General features: G+C 39.7%; 1 protein-coding gene across 2 annotated transcripts; it reads left to right on the forward strand.

Moving 5' to 3' along the window:
• Positions 1–583: 583 nt before the first annotated feature.
• LOC117402145 (SLAM family member 5-like) lies at positions 584–15,277 on the forward strand. Of its 2 annotated transcripts, XR_009310703.1 has the most exons (6): positions 585–968; positions 4,929–5,035; positions 6,557–6,895; positions 7,119–7,370; positions 12,099–12,215; positions 12,487–15,277. XR_009310703.1 is itself a non-coding variant. In XM_059008085.1 (5 exons), exons 2-5 carry the CDS (start codon positions 5,005–5,007, stop codon positions 12,170–12,172), a joined length of 696 nt encoding a protein of 231 aa, XP_058864068.1. In that variant the 5' UTR covers positions 584–968; positions 4,929–5,004; the 3' UTR covers positions 12,173–15,277. The 2 variants fall into 2 exon arrangements, 1 of the variants encoding a protein (XP_058864068.1); XM_059008085.1 differs by having other exon boundaries at positions 584–968; positions 12,099–15,277.
• The last annotated feature ends 821 nt before the right edge of the window (positions 15,278–16,098 follow it).

Raw genomic sequence — 16,098 nt, forward strand, 5'->3', positions numbered from 1 at the left:
TGAGAGAGCTTAATTTATGTAATAGACCTAATAGAGGTATTCAAGATTGTTAAAGGTATAACCAAAGTTACTGCTGAGAATGATGTTTTTCAGGTAACAGAGAACCGAACCAGGGGCCACAGGTGGAAGCTGAAGAAGGGCAAATTCAAAACTGATGGGAGAAGGAGCTTTTTCACAGAAAGGGTGGTGAACAAATGGAACGGGTTACCAGACGAAGCTGTCGAAGAGTAGACTCTCTGATCTTTCAAGAAGAGACTGGATGCTGCCATGAACATTAATATATCGGACTAACCCTTTCTGTGTCCACTGTAACAGCTTTAGCTAGCCGGCCCGGAGTACGGGAGATCCTCTTAAATGCAGTAAAATAGGGGGCAGATAAGAGCAAAATAAAGCACATCTAAATGAAGGGTGATAGTGTCCCAGGATACAAACAGAGGTTTATGGTTTGCAGCTACGTGGACCAATTAGCGTCCAGTGTACTTCTGGATAGCAATCGTTTTTGGATACCTGTTTAAAGAACCAAACGAACAGAATAACAGAAAGCAGACAGGGGCTAATAGAACTAGTGAAAAACTCGTTCCTAATTTGTTCTGTCAGTTTTGATAATCGGAGACTCTTAAGAGAGCTCGTATATGATTTACAACAGCTTAAATTTACGCTTCTATAAATTCCTTTGTGGATATTATTTCAAATGATTGTTTTCTGGATAATATAACGATTAGCCGTCTGGCTGAATTTATTTTCTGTAATTAACAGACTGCTTCTGTAATTAGTAGACCTGTTTAATGTGGGCTCCAAATGGGACACTGTCATTACAGTTAAAACCCTGCTTTGAGACCACTGTCGTCTGCTTAACCCTGGAAAATAATAACGCTGAGATTCTTCATCGGCTTCAAGAGGATTTCATCATTTCAGTTAATTCATCACATTTCTACAAGGAGCTATTCTCGCTGTATCTGGACCTGCCTGTGAGTTTTTTTTACTGCGGTAAAGTGAGCACGCTTTTCTAATTTTGGGTTGAAATACTTTTCATGTATTTGGATTGCGGCATGATCACACACGAGATAAATTACGATACAATTTTACAATAAGATTATTAACAAGTATTATACGTTTTCTGCATTGATTGCTTTTGTTTATTTTTTATTGTTTTCGGCACTGATTTGTTTTGTTTTGTGTTGTTTCTAGTGAATATTTGTTAACTGTTGTGTAAGCTGCTATTTCACGCACTTGGTACATCGGCATGTTGCTTTCTCTCAGGTATCACACACACTACAGCTGCTGCAACGAACCCCGAGGATTCCCTTCAATATTTCTTTTGGTGTCATACAATTAAAGACTGTTTCGTGGGGAGACATTGGGTGGGGTAGTTCTTTTAAAAGTGTATATATATATATATATATATATATATATATATATATATATATATATATATATATATATATATATATATAATATATATATATATATATATATATACTATACGTATAGTAAAAAATACGATTATTTATCATACTACTTGAATATTCAACGCATTTTTAAACAAACTTGAGATAAAAGACTTTTAAAGATGTTTAATTCCAAGAATCTCCATATTGCATTTTCCCATTCTGACAAGTGGTGTGACGTGGTGCTTTTAAAGTTAATTATTTCCAAAACTGCACAGTAAAACATCTCCAAATGAATCAAGCATATAGTCAAAATACAATTCTTTATCATACAACTTGAATATCCAACGCACCTTTTAATAAACTTGAGATAAAAGTGTTTCAAAACGCTCCATATTGCATTTTCCCATTGTGACAAATGATGCGCTTCGGTGATTTTAAAGTTCACTATTTCCAAAACTGCACAGTAAAACATCTCCAAATGAATCAAGCATATAGTCAAAATACAATTCTTTATCATACAACTTGAATATCCAACGCACTTATTTTTTTTAAGATAAATTCCAGTATTCCAGTAGTAACTCGAATGGAATTTTCTAGAGAAACACTGTCTGCGTTGTATAGTGCTTGTGTATACGTTGGTCAAATGTTTAACTTTTCTATGTAAACAGTGTGGTAGACATAGTTGTGACGGTGCAAAGACTCTTACATAGTGCAGAATTAAACTGTTCTGCACTATGAAGGAAGTTTTAAGCTGTAAACAAATAGTCTGATCTTTCAAGAGAGACATTTTTGGAAAGGTATTATTCGTATACGAGTTCTATACTAAATGTGACTCAATTTGCAGTCTGTAAGGAGATATAAACATTCTCTGAGGTCAAAGGTCAAACACACGCTGCTTTTTGGATACAGTTTTATTGGTTTTCGATGTGTGTTCAATATTGATTATGGCCCAATAAGCACTCTGTAGGAGTTATAAGCAGTAAAAAAAAAAAAAAAAAAATTCGGTATCCAGCTCTGGAAAGGTCAAAGGTCAAAGTCCAGGACTTATTTTTATAGAGCATCCAGTAGTTCCTATAAGTGTTCAGTACTAACTATGGATTTATCTGCACTCTGTAAAGAGTTATAAGCTGTCAAAGTTTGACTTTGTGGGGTCTTCTGGCAATTTAATAAGATCCATAAGTCCAATTGGCAATAAAAACAATAGCATGAATCTACAGGTACAGGGCAATAAATGTGCAAAGCGTCGAGCTGATCAGTGCAAAGCTGTAGCAGGAGATATGTTGTCAAAAACAAAATGTCCAAAACGAGAATTATAACAACTAGAATTGAAGTTTCTGGAGAAACTTTGTCCCCCTAAAATTTTGAGAGGGGGCCACATTGACCCTCAGTCTGTAAGTCCTGGAGCAAACACTGAATATATATAAAATATATATTTGTTGTTGACGAAATACCTTGCTGGCACACCTGCAGTGCACACGCGGTATTCCCGCTTGCTTGTGTTGTGCTACAGATAAAACTTTAAAAAAAAACAGCACAGATTCGCCCGCTGTGGCTTCAGCTTGTGTTCCCCCTGGTATATGCTATACGCTGACCAGGCGTGTGGCTACATGCGGTTAGCCCTGGTATATGGTACACGCTGACCAGGCGTGTGGCTACATGCGGTTAGCCCTGGTATATGGTACACGCTGACCAGGCATGTGGCTGCATGCGGTTAGCCCTGGTATATGCTACACACTGACCAGGCGTGTGGCTACACGCAGTTAGCCCTGGTATATGGTACATGGTTTTTCCATATATTCACTTTTTGTGGCTGCTTGTGAGTTAACACAACGCTGCAAACGAAACCAAAACTAATTACAGTACCGTGCACAGCAGGTGTCAAACGGTCCGGGGGTGGGGGGACTCAAGCAGTGTACTGGGGGGGGGACACATAAGTCCCGTAGTGACCAGATCTACAATATATACATATATAACGGTCGTGCAGTGCACAATAAAGAAGGATATTCAAATTGTCATTCACAGGAGATTTGCAATTCTTATCCAAATATAAAGCTCACCACTATGGCAAGCCAAATTATCATTTAGAGATATCTCTAATTCATTTATAGATCTCTCTAAATATTTGAAGTTATCTCTAAATCGTTTCCAGATATCTCTAAATATTGGAAGATATCTCTGGGCAGCAGTGTGGAGTAGTGGTTAGGGCTCTGGACTCTTGACCGGAGGGTTGTGGGTTCAATCCCCAGTGGGTGACACTGCTGCTGTACACTTGAGCAAGGTACTTTACCTAGATTGCTCCAGTAAAAAACCCAACTGTAATAATGGGTAATTGTATGTAAAAATAATGTGATATCTGTGAAATAATGTATAATGTGATATCTTGTAACAATTGTAAGTTGTCCTGGATAAGGGCGTCTGCTAAATAATAAATATTTGAAGATATCTAAATCATTTTAAGATATCTAAAATACATTTAGTGATATCTCAAAATTATTTACAGATATCTTTAAATGGAGCTTTAAATGAGATATCTAAAATGCATTTTTAGATATCTTTAAATCATTTTAAGATATCTCTAAATGTTTTTGAGATATCTCTAAATGTTTTTGAGATATCTTTAAATACTTTTCAGATATCTCTAAATAATGTCCTATTCATTTAAAGATATCTCTTAGTCATTTAAAGATATCTGTAAATCATTTGAAGATATCTTCAAATAGCTTCCTGTTCATTTGGAGATATCTCTAAATCATTTGAAGATATCTTCAAATGAACAGGAAGCCATTTCAAGATATCTCAAAATGACTTCCTGTGAAAATGCGCTATGTTTTCAATTGACTTCCTGTCCATTTAAAGATATCTTCAAATGAACAGGAAGTTATTTAGAGATATCTCTAAATGTTTTAGAGATATCTCTAAATGAACAGGTAGTTATTTGAAGATATCTTGAAATGATTTACAGATATCTTTAAATGAACAGGAAGTTATTTCGAGATATCTTGAAATGATTTACAGATAACTTTAAAACCCTCATTTTAAGATATCTCTAAATGACAGTTTGGCGTGCCATGCTAGCACAATCCATATGGTTTCCATAGTATTTAAAGATATCTGTAAATCAATTTGAGATATCTTTATTTCATTTTTAGATATCTCAAATTGATTTACAGATATCTTTAAATTAATTATAGATATCTTAAAAACTGCACAATTAAAGATATCTGGAATTCAATTTGAGATATCTTGAAATGTTTTACAGATATCTCTAAATATTTCAAGATATCTTAAAATGCAGTTAGAGATATCTCTAAATGATCATTTGGCTTGCCATACACCACAGGTAATAGCTGATTGTTTTAACAAATGGCTCCTCCATCCCGCACCTAGTATTATGTGTTCATTATCACCCCCTTTGCAACTTCAGAGCCGACTGTTCCGAGGCCTTTTTTATTGCAATGTTAATAATTCAAATACCAGTTCAGGGCCGTTTTGATTTTTCTTACTTGTGAGTCATTGCTGTTCACTGTGTCGTTCCAGAGGTACTGGACTGCAACGTGGAAGCTATTACCTCACCTGTCCTGACCTGTTCTGGACTGGAACGCGTTATTAGAAAATGCTTGATATTTTGAAAGTCTGTCTGGGGGGTAAGTTGTGTTTGTTTATTTGCTTGTTTGTTTTTTCTCCTGTTAATTTTTAACCAAGTAACGGGTCACCCATAGTCTATGTAGCCTATACCTGTATAATATTGAATAGATTCTTCATTGTAGTGAATCTGCTTTGTAGTCACTGTGTAATGTGGAATCTGCTGTCCTCAGTTTTTCACTGCCGATTCAGAAAAAATAAATTAGGTTTGGCGTGTTTGTGGTTTTATTGTAACGGTTTGGTCAATTATACAACTTTACTTGAAGAAAAACAGTTTCACTGCAATTCAGCTCACGGTGTGTTGATCTACTGTACATAAATCGAACATCATAGAAAACAGCATTTTAACAGTCGGTTCCGAAGGTGCAAAGACAATGATGATTAAGCGATAGACCCCGATGTACTGAATACACACACTGAATACGTCTTTGGAAAGCCCCGAGTCTGTACTTTTAAACAAGCCATGAACCCGGTAGGTGGCTTTTATGGTGCCTGAGTAATATGTGCGTAACCTTTGGTGCGCTGGCGCCCCAAAATGAATGGGGCTGAGTTTTAAGAGTTAAAGCGAAAGTCACCGCTTACAAAACAACACCTAGATAGACTTCAAAACTGTTTACTTACTGCAGTGTACTGAGTTTCTATAATCCTTAAAGATAGCGGCCGAGAATCACGTACGAGAGAATAAAGTCTCGCAGCACTTAAAATATCCAGCACTACTTTTATTTATTTATTTATTTATTTATTTTAACCAGAACTACTCAGAATGCATCTCATAGTGCTTTCGTCACTGACACCACTTCCTTAGAGACTGTTGTAGCGTTTCAGGCATTCTAGATTTGGTGGAAAATACAGTAGCTTGGTGTCTTAAAATATCTCTGCTGGATTTCCCCGCACTGAAAGTTGCAGATATGGGGGAGCAACTTGGAAAATGCGCGATTCCCGCAATCCCACGCTGAAATTCAAGCCCTGGAGATATCATCAAACGCATCCATAAGCAATAGTTTTTTCCTATCAGTTTTGTTGATTTAGATTTTCACATTATTTTAAACTGTGTTATGAAATTGGTTAAAAGGGAAATATGAATACAAAATTAATCATATTGTAGCGAACCTCAGTTCCGCAGGCAGGCGCATCACACAGGGCGAGGCAATCCACACACAGACGGAGGGCGGGCGTGAACCCGGGATCTCTCACACTAAAGCATAGCGCTGATACCGCTGTATGCAAGGAGCGTATATCAGGCTTATGTCTTTGTGTGTGATCTCGTCACCTACCAGCCCTGCTGCTGCCTACCCCCGTGCACGCTACAGTATTATAAATTGTAGAATAACAAATACCAATGAAATGCTTACTCACAATTTGATAACAAAAAGTGTAAAAAACGTGTGACGTTCGCTAATAATAATAATAATAATAATAATAATAATAATAATAGCCTATTAGTACATTATTAACGAGGTAAAGCAAGGTTACCTTATTGCATTGGTGCAAAATGATGTTTAATTTTTTTTCTCTTTTTTTAGTGTTTTGCCTCTCAGCAGTTTGGTCCCAAGATCTGCAGCAGGTCACGGGGATTGTGGGAGAATCAATCACTTTTGAAATCCCAAACCTACTAACGAATCCCGAAATAAACTGGAGATTCAGTCCTATATCAGCATCAATCAATGCCAATCTCACTGTGAGAATTAATAACAGGAAGATCGAGACTGTTTATGAGGAGAGATTCAAAACAAGACTGCAGCTGGTCAATAATACCGACTCTCTCAGGATTAATAACTTACACGAAGCAGACAGCGGGTTTTACCAAGTGGAGGATTTCGGTACCAATAGATTTCTAAAGAAATTTCAGCTGACTGTTTACAGTATGTATTAAAGTGTTCCAAGACCTGTATTGTTGATGCAATGATTGGTGTGAAGTATTCTTTCTTTCTTTCTTTCTTTCTTTCTTTCTTTCTTTCTTTCTTTCTTTCTTTCTTCACAATGCAAGACCTCAGTGGCACAACATGCTATCAATACCAATATTGCATTTCAGATATTTTATTTGCAATTGCGAATGGATGTAAGTATTTATTTTCCCGTCCACAGAGCCTGTTCCAAAGCCTCATGTTAAAAAGATGGATGGAAATGTGGAGCTGGGAAACAGAACCTGCACCCTGCTGTGCTCTGTGGGAGGCCCCAGTGGAGTGACCGTGTCCTGGATGAGAGATGGGAAGTCACTCAATACAACTCAACTAAAGCTAACACAAGGGTGTAATGTTACCTACACCTGTGTAGCCAGCAACCCAGCCAGCAATCAGACCGTCACTGTCACACCTTCAGATTACTGCCTGGACAAAGGTAGTAAATGTAAAATGAGCAGTGCAACAATCTCTAAAATGGGGTTATACAGTGTATAGAATTGTAGCCTATTGGTAGATATTTTCTGAGATCTCTATACCAGAGCTGCCGATAGGCTCCTTCCTGGGATGACGCACTCGGTCCCGCCCACCGAGGGATTAAAACCGTCATACTGAGGAAGCCATTTCTCATTTTGCCTCTCAAGACGGTAAGGTAAGACCCTCTGTGTTGGTATCTGAGCTTATTGTGAAAAAGAGCTTTGAGTCACTGCAGTTCCCTTGCCTTTCAGGCTGAAAGCTGGCTTGCTGTTTTCACAGAATCAGTGACTCCTGATTCAGCCTTTTTCTTCTTTCTTCTTCTCAACCTGCTCGCGTTGCAGGCTGCTGCTTTCCTATCTGTGGTATGCGAGTCGACTGCCTGTGCTGTATTGATTTAAAGGAGTGAGTGTTGTTGTCTTTTACAGCCTTCACTCGTGTGGGAGCACGTCCTCCACCGGGGCTAGGCTCTGCCATACCCCCGCTGTCGAGCGACTCAGCTGGCTGCCGAGTGGCACTTTAAATATATATATATATACATATTGTAACACAGCAGGGAGGGGGTTAATCCTCCCTGCATAGAAGAAAACATGTGCAAATGCACATTGTGTTAATTGTTTTATTATTAATTATCCCCTGCACCTGGGAAGTATTGTTAAATTAGAGCCAGGTGCAGGGTATAAAAGAAAAGCAGCCAGTCTGTTCAGGGCTGCTGTGTGTAAAGCCCGCTTGCGAGTGTGTGCAGGCGTATCACGAGAGTGAAGGTTTGTGAAAACTGTGTTTATTTTGTTTGGTTTGTTTTACAGGTAAACAGCTTAGCTGTCCTGTTTTTAGTTTAGGTTCCAGTGTTTATGTTTAGTTAGCGCTCCGAAGGAGCTAGGTGTTTGTTTTTGTTTTGATTTCTGTTTGTATTATTAAAAGTGCGCGGAAGCGCTGAACCCCCAATTTCTGTGTGTTGGGTCTATTTTTAAAGGGGCAACGAACCTAAGTGGGGGCAATATATTACAACGTGGTGTCAGAAGCTGTGGGCGCCCCTACGACCCAGTAAAAAGAAAAAATGGATTTTAAAGAATTGATCGAGAAGATCAAGAGAAACACCGCTGCTCAAGTGGAGCAGAATAAGACATGGAGACTGGAGCTAGGGCTACCGGAGCCGGAGCCTACAGAGCTGGACCTGCTGCTCCAGAAATGGGAGGTAGAGCAGCCGTCCTGAGAGCCAGAGAGGGTGGAGCAGCTGTCCCGAGAGCCAGAAGGGGTGGAGCTGCCAACCCAAGAGCCAGAGGGGCTGGAGCTGCCGTCTCCAGAGCCAGAAGAGGTGAGGGAGTCACCTCCACCACAGCCCCGACCACCACCCCTGGAAACCAGTCCGGTGCTGCCGGGCACGGTCCCTTGCCCCGTGCTCATGGACACTTGGTCAGAGTACCTGGACCTCCAGCCGTTTGTACTGAAGAGCAGTCCGGAGCACCACCAGGTACAGTCTTTCACCTGGTCCACTGCTTCACTCACCCTGAAGCCCCAGACGTCGTGGCGCAGTTGGCAGACGTTACTTGAGCTCCCCCTGCCTGTTGCTGTACTCCCCCTGGCGGCTCAGACATCGCTACACGGTGGCCAAGCCTCAAGCCTCTACCTGCTGTTGTGCCTGACAGCTCACCAGCCTGCACAGCTGTCGCCCCAGTCACACTGTCTGGGTCCCTACTCGCCGGATCGCGGTCCCTTCCTCTGGGCACCGGACTTCAAAGGGGGGGGGGTGTATGTGGCCTTGGAATGGCCGATCAGTGCTGTGCACTTAAGGGGGGGGAAGTGTAACACAGCAGGGAGGGGGTTAATCCTCCCTGCATAGAAGAAAACATGTGCAAATGCACATTGTGTTAATTGTTTTATTATTAATTATCCCCTGCACCTGGGAAGTATTGTTAAATTAGAGCCAGGTGCAGGGTATAAAAGAAAAGCAGCCAGTCTGTTCAGGGCTGCTGTGTGTAAAGCCCGCTTGCGAGTGTGTGCAGGCGTATCACGAGAGTGAAGGTTTGTGAAAACTGTGTTTATTTTGTTTGGTTTGTTTTACAGGTAAACAGCTTAGCTGTCCTGTTTTTAGTTTAGGTTCCAGTGTTTATGTTTAGTTAGCGCTCCGAAGGAGCTAGGTGTTTGTTTTTGTTTTGATTTCTGTTTGTATTATTAAAAGTGCGCGGAAGCGCTGAACCCCCAATTTCTGTGTGTTGGGTCTATTTTTAAAGGGGCAACGAACCTAAGTGGGGGCAATATATTACTATATATATATATATATATATATATATATATATATATATATATATATATATACATACAGACGTGCTCAAATTTGTTGGTACCCCTCCACAAAAAACGAAGAATGCACAATTTTCTCTGAAATAACTTGAAACTGACAAAAGTAATTGGCATCCACCATTGTTTATTCCATATTTAATAGAAATCAGACTTTGCTTTTGATTTTTTATTCAACATAATATTGTAAATAATAAAACAAATGAAAATGGCATGGACAAAAATGATGGGACCGCTAACCTAATATTTTGTTGCACAACCTTTAGAGGCAATCACTGCAATCAAACATTTTCTGTAGCTCTCAATGAGACTTCTGCACCTGTTAACAGGTAGTTTGGCCCACTCTTCCTGAGCAAACTGCTCCAGCTGTCTCAGGTTTGATGGGTGTCTTCTCCAGACTGCAAGTTTCAGCTCTTTCCACAGATGTTCGATAGGATTCAGATCAGGACTCATAGAAGGCCACTTCAGAATAGTCCAATGTTTTGTTCTTATCCATTCTTGGGTGCTTTTAGCTGTGTGTTTTGGGTCATTATCCTGCTGGAGGACCCATGACCTGCGACTGAGACAGAGCTTTCTGACACTGGGCAGTACGTTTCGCTCCAGAATGCCTTGATAGTCTTGAGATTTCATTGTGCCCTGCACAGATTCAAGGCACCCTGTGCCAGGCGCAGCAAAGCAGCCCCAAAACATAACCAAGCCTCCTCCATGTTTCACTGTAGGTATGGTGTTCTTTTTTTTGAAAGCTTCATTTTTTCGTCTGTGAACATAGAGCTGATGTGACTTGCCAAAAACTCATCTGTCCAAAGGACATTCTCCCAGAAGGATTGTGGCTTGTCAATATGCATTTTAGCAAATTCCAGTCTGTCTTTTTTATGTTTTTCTGTCAAAAGTGGAGTCCTCCTGGGTCTTCTTCCATGGAGCCCACTTTCGCTCAAAAAGCGACGGATGGTGCGATCAGAAACTGACGTACCTTCACCTTGGAGTTCAGCTTGTATCTCTTTGGCAGTTATCCTTGGTTCTTTTTCTACCATTCGCACTATCCTTCTGTTCACTCTGGGGTCGATTTTCCTCTTGCGGCCGCGCCCAGGGAGGTTGGCTACAGTTCCATGGACCTTAAACTTCTTAATAATATTTGCAACTGTTGTCACAGGAACATCAAGCTGCTTGGAGATGGTCTTGTAGCCTTTACCTTTACCATGCTTGTTTATTATTTTCTTTCTGAGCTCCTCAGACAACTCTCTCCTTTGCTTTCTCTGGTCCATGTTCAGTGTGGTGCACACAATGATACCAAACAGCACAGTGACTACTTTTCTCCATTTAAATAGGCTGAATGACTGATTACAAGATTGGAGACATGTGTGATACTAATTATTATTATTATTATTATTATTATTATTATTATTTATTTCTTAGCAGACGCCCTTATCCAGGGCGACTTACAATTGTTACAACATATCACATTATACATTATTTCACATATCACATTATTTTTACATACAATTACCCATTTATACAGTTGGGTTATTACTGGAGCAATCTAGGTAAAGTACCTTGCTCAAGGGTACAACAGCAGTGTCCCCCACTGGGGATTGAACCCACAACCCTCCGGTCAAGAGTCCAGAGCCCTAACCACTACTCCACACTGCTGCCCTAATTAAGGAAACTAATTAGTTTGAAATATCACTATAATCCAATTCTTTATTATCTTTTCTAAGGGGTACCAACAAATGTGTCCAGGCCATTTTAGAATATCTTTGTAGAATAAGCAATAATTCATCTCTTTTCACAGCTTCTTTGCTTTATTCTATGACATACCAAAGGCATGCAAGTATACATGATAAAATAGCTTTTAATTTCATCACTTTTCATGAGGAATGAAGCATTATTTCAATGAGCTGTAAGGGTACCAACAAATTTGAGCACGTCTGTATATAGTTACTGTTGTTGACTTAATACAATTGTTGTTGACTTAAATACTTAAGAGAAATGGCTTCCGCAGTATGCCGGTTTTAATCCCTTGGCAGGCAGGACCGAGTGCATCATCCCAGGAAGGGGCCTATCGGCAGCTCTGGTATAGAGAGCTCATAAAATACCTACCAATAGGCAGGCATATCCTATACGTAATGTTGTTGGTGGTCATCTTCTCTTTCAGGGAACCAGGGATACGGTAAGTGAAATGTAACAAAAGAGCTGCTGAGTAAAAAATATTGTTTTCTTTGTTTAAGGCCCCCTTTTCCACATTCATTTTATTTGAAGTGATTGTTCAAGATATGTTATCACTTTATTTTATTTAACTGTAACTACTGTATTGCATACAGGTCTACTGCATCAAGGACAAGGAGACAAGTGTAAGCGTCTTTTTTTACTTTAACTGTCTATTTGCTTTGGTCCTCAGGGCATGGTGCTGTAACACAGTGCAATCACTATATTGTGATCATCGCGCTGTGCTTGTCCTGGCTGTCACTTTGATGCATCTCAGTAGAAGGAAGGCTGCTGCTGAGCGGCACGGCAGGTTTTTATATAAATATATTTTTTCTTTTCACAACTAAGATTGCCCTTGTGTCTCGAGGGTCTCTCCTGGTAAAGGCACGGCCGCGTGGTGTGCAGGGGGAGTCACACTGTCAGGGGAGCGCAGGGGTCCCCGAGGGTCTCCCCTGGTAAAGGCACAGTCGCGTGGTGTGCATGGGAAGTCATACAGTCAGGGGAGCGCAGGGTCCTGGCTGGATAATCGCTGGATAAAAGACAAAGCTAATAATGTCTTGTTTCTCTTTCCTCCCCAACAGGATTGACCGCCATCAGCTTGGAAAGCAGCTGAAGCACAGGAGCAGAATCGCCATGCTTCTGTAGTTCAAAGGTGTAAAATATAAATATGTGTACATAACTTATATATTGCAAATAATATATGTTATAAAGGGCTGAGCCGTGACATGCGGTATTGAAATTCTGTCTAACCCTTGGAAAATTAACCCTTTAAAGAAATTCCATGTTGCACTGTGAGAAGGGTCATCTGTCACTGAAGGGAGTAAAACGGCAGCTGGAAGGATTCAAATAGAAAGAAACGGATATCAGTCATGCAATTTACCGTATTCTATAACTGAAAGACTCGAAGAAAAAGATGCAGGCAACTTGTTAAAGAAATAGACATTGACCCTTCATGAATAGAGTCCCAAGCGCAGCTGTGACCACACTCCCCTCTCTGGCTTCAGTGCACTGTGCTGTGCTTTTACTGTGGGAAACTTTTATAAGGGTTAGTTTACCATGGTTTGTTTTTTTAACATGCTTTACCATACCTCTGTCACAAATTAATCTAAAACCTGTCTTCCCTTGCAAAGGTGCTATCCTTTTTTGAGAGAAAGGTATATGTAGCAGAGATAGATGTCTCTTTGATAGAAACAGTTTAATTTGTTTGAAGTCTTCCCACTGATGATGGGAATGGGTATGTAGAGATGGAAGCTCTGCTATCAGGCTTTTAAAGACACACCTGTGGTGGCTTTGACAGAGAGCAGAAACTGACCCAGGACTGTGACAGCTACTGGAAGTAGGCTGATCTTTGGAATGCAAATTGAACATTTGTGAACCTGCATGTGTGTTAAAATGTTGTAATAACTGGTACTGTGTTTTAAAGACCATAAAGCCAGCAGAAATACTAAACACATTGTCAAAACACGCTGTTCATACAAAAAGTTACAATCTGCTCTGTATTAACCTATAGTTATGCTAGAGCATTCTGCATTCCTGTTTATTCTATTATAACCTTGAGAGAAGTAAGCTTGATCTGAAAGTAGTGTTTAATGTAAACACAGGTATTCTAGAATAATTCAAACAGAATAGAAGTCTAAATGTTTTATTTTAACAGAAGAACTGTTACGTATGAAAACTAAGAGAATATAGTGCAGAAACTAACTTAAAGTAAAAACTTCATTCAAAGCATAATAGTACCAGTCTGTGTCAGGCACATAGCAGTCTTGCTAAAGAGAAGGTGATTAATCTTGGTAACCTTTGCTTGCTTGCAGTACCAGACGGAGGGTGATGTTTGGGGGTTTGGAATCCAAGGTTTATATGATAAGTGATCTATTACATATAAGAAATACCTCTTGGTATAGGAAAGGGGGAGTCAGTGGTGAACTATATGGACTCATTAAATCATAGGAACTAATGAAGGCCTGATATTTCTACTAATGATGGATGACCTCGATAGAGAAGCAGGTGGTTCGAAACTTGCCTGAACAGGATTTTTGTAAGAAAAAAACAGAGAGGTCACGTTTAGTTTAAAACACTGAATGAGACTGTTATATTTTCCTGACAGACTGAATTGAAGTGAGAATGCTTGGATATATAGTTGCCTGCTTGAAGTTCGCTATGAGCCTTCTACCAGCCCCTATCCAATATATTTTAGTTAATTGTTAAATCATATCTATGCATGTAATGAAGCCAACCAAATAAGGAGGATGTATTTTGATGTTAAAGAGGATATCCATATATTTTTTGACTTAGGATTGGGATAATTACACCGAGATAGGTGTTATATATTAAATAAGCACATCTTTCTATGTATTTTTTATATACTTTATTATTATTATTATTATTTGTTTATTAAGCAGACGCCTTTATCCAAGGCAACTTACAGAGATTAGGGTGTGTGAACTATGCATCAGCTGCAGAGTCACTTACAACTACGTCTCACCCGAAAGACGGAGCACAAGGAGATTAAGTGACTTGCTCAGGGTCACACAACGAGTCAGTGGCTGAGGTGGTAATGAACCGGGGACCTCCTGGTTACAAGACCTTTTTCTTTAACCACTGGACCACACAGCCTCCTGCACTGTATACTTGCACTGTATTCACATGCATGCTGTGTTCAGGAACTCCCTGGTACCAAAAGAGAATAACATCAGTTCAAAAGTTCACCTTACGTATTTTGGAGATGTAGGAGAGGTGGATTAGGGGATGATGGTTAATTAATTTTATGAAGGGAGTTACTGAGTGTTATAAAAATGTTATTAACTTGAAGGACAGGAGCTGTTAAGGCTGATTAATGTTTAAGACTTAATTGAGACTTCTGACTTAAGACGCGAGGCAAAATCTTAGTCAAGTGTCACCAACTTGCTAACTACAAGTTGTGTGATCCATGCTCTGAAGATCTCTGATCGAGCTGATTGCTGTTGGTGTCGTGTTCAGAAGTCTTTGCCTTTGAATACAGTTCCTGTCCTTACCTTATATTCTACACTTCTATATATATTTTTGGGAGGTAAGAACTATTTGGAATCTATATCTCTCTTATATTGATGCATTGCTATAAGGTATATGACTTATGTTTTAGTCTATGAGGTTGATATATTGGATGTTTTAGGAGTTAGCGGTGGGGGTCTTTAGTTTTATGCATGCATAGCCTTAGGGCAAAACATGTTGTAACCATAAAATGTATTGAAGTATTAATGCTATTATACCTGTTAAGGCACTGGACCTCCCAGGTTGCCTGTCAGCTGGGATTCAACGTAGTCTGTAACTACTCAATCCATTTTTTAGCATTTAATAAACCGAAGGGGTACCAATACTACTCTGATTCGTTAAAACTTCAAATCGAATGAGTCTGTGTGAATTTCTTGATTATTAAAAGTCATCTGGATATGTTGCAAGCCCAGTGCACGAACGATCCACTTACAGGAGTCCAAAACATCTTAATGTCCTCCTGAACGTCGCCCCTGAGTTTAAGAGTGTGTTTAGAGTATATATATATATATATATATAAATAAAAAGAGCATGTGCAAACCTGACACCTCTCTGTGCTTTACAATTCAAACTCAGAGAGTGTCTTTAAAAAGAAGCTCACCATGGTTTGATGATACAACTCGCAAATTGAAATATGAGGGTTGTAAATTGGAACGGAGGTGGTGGGAATCTAAACTGCATGTTCATTACACTGCAAGGAAGGGCCACCTGGCTAAATATAGGAAGGCCCTGGCATTGGCTGGATCAGAGCTACTCAACTTCGAAGGTACTGTGGGCCATTTCAAAATCTGGCAGAAGAGCTTTGGGGCCGCACTATTTGTATATACAGTTTCTAATAGGTAGCTGGATCTGAAATGCACATATTAGGTATGGCATTCTTATAATACTGTTCAATGTAAAATAGGGCAAAGCATTGCTGTTTTAGAAAGAAACAGTGAGATGTTTCCAGCCAAATTCAAGCCATCAAAGTGAGACTTTATAGAAAACATCACTGAGTGGTTTTCAAATGACTGCAGGAATCTGCTCACCTCAATAGAAGTAACCTGTCATTCAAATAATGCCACCTTATCATTGGAGGAGAACTTATTAGCTATAATACAGTGCTCCCCCTGTATAGGGCAGCAGTGTGGAGTAGTGGTTAGGGCTCTGGACTCTTGACCAGAGGG

Source organism: Acipenser ruthenus, chromosome 36 (genome assembly GCF_902713425.1).
Source record: "Acipenser ruthenus chromosome 36, fAciRut3.2 maternal haplotype, whole genome shotgun sequence".
NCBI lineage: Eukaryota > Metazoa > Chordata > Actinopteri > Acipenseriformes > Acipenseridae > Acipenser > Acipenser ruthenus.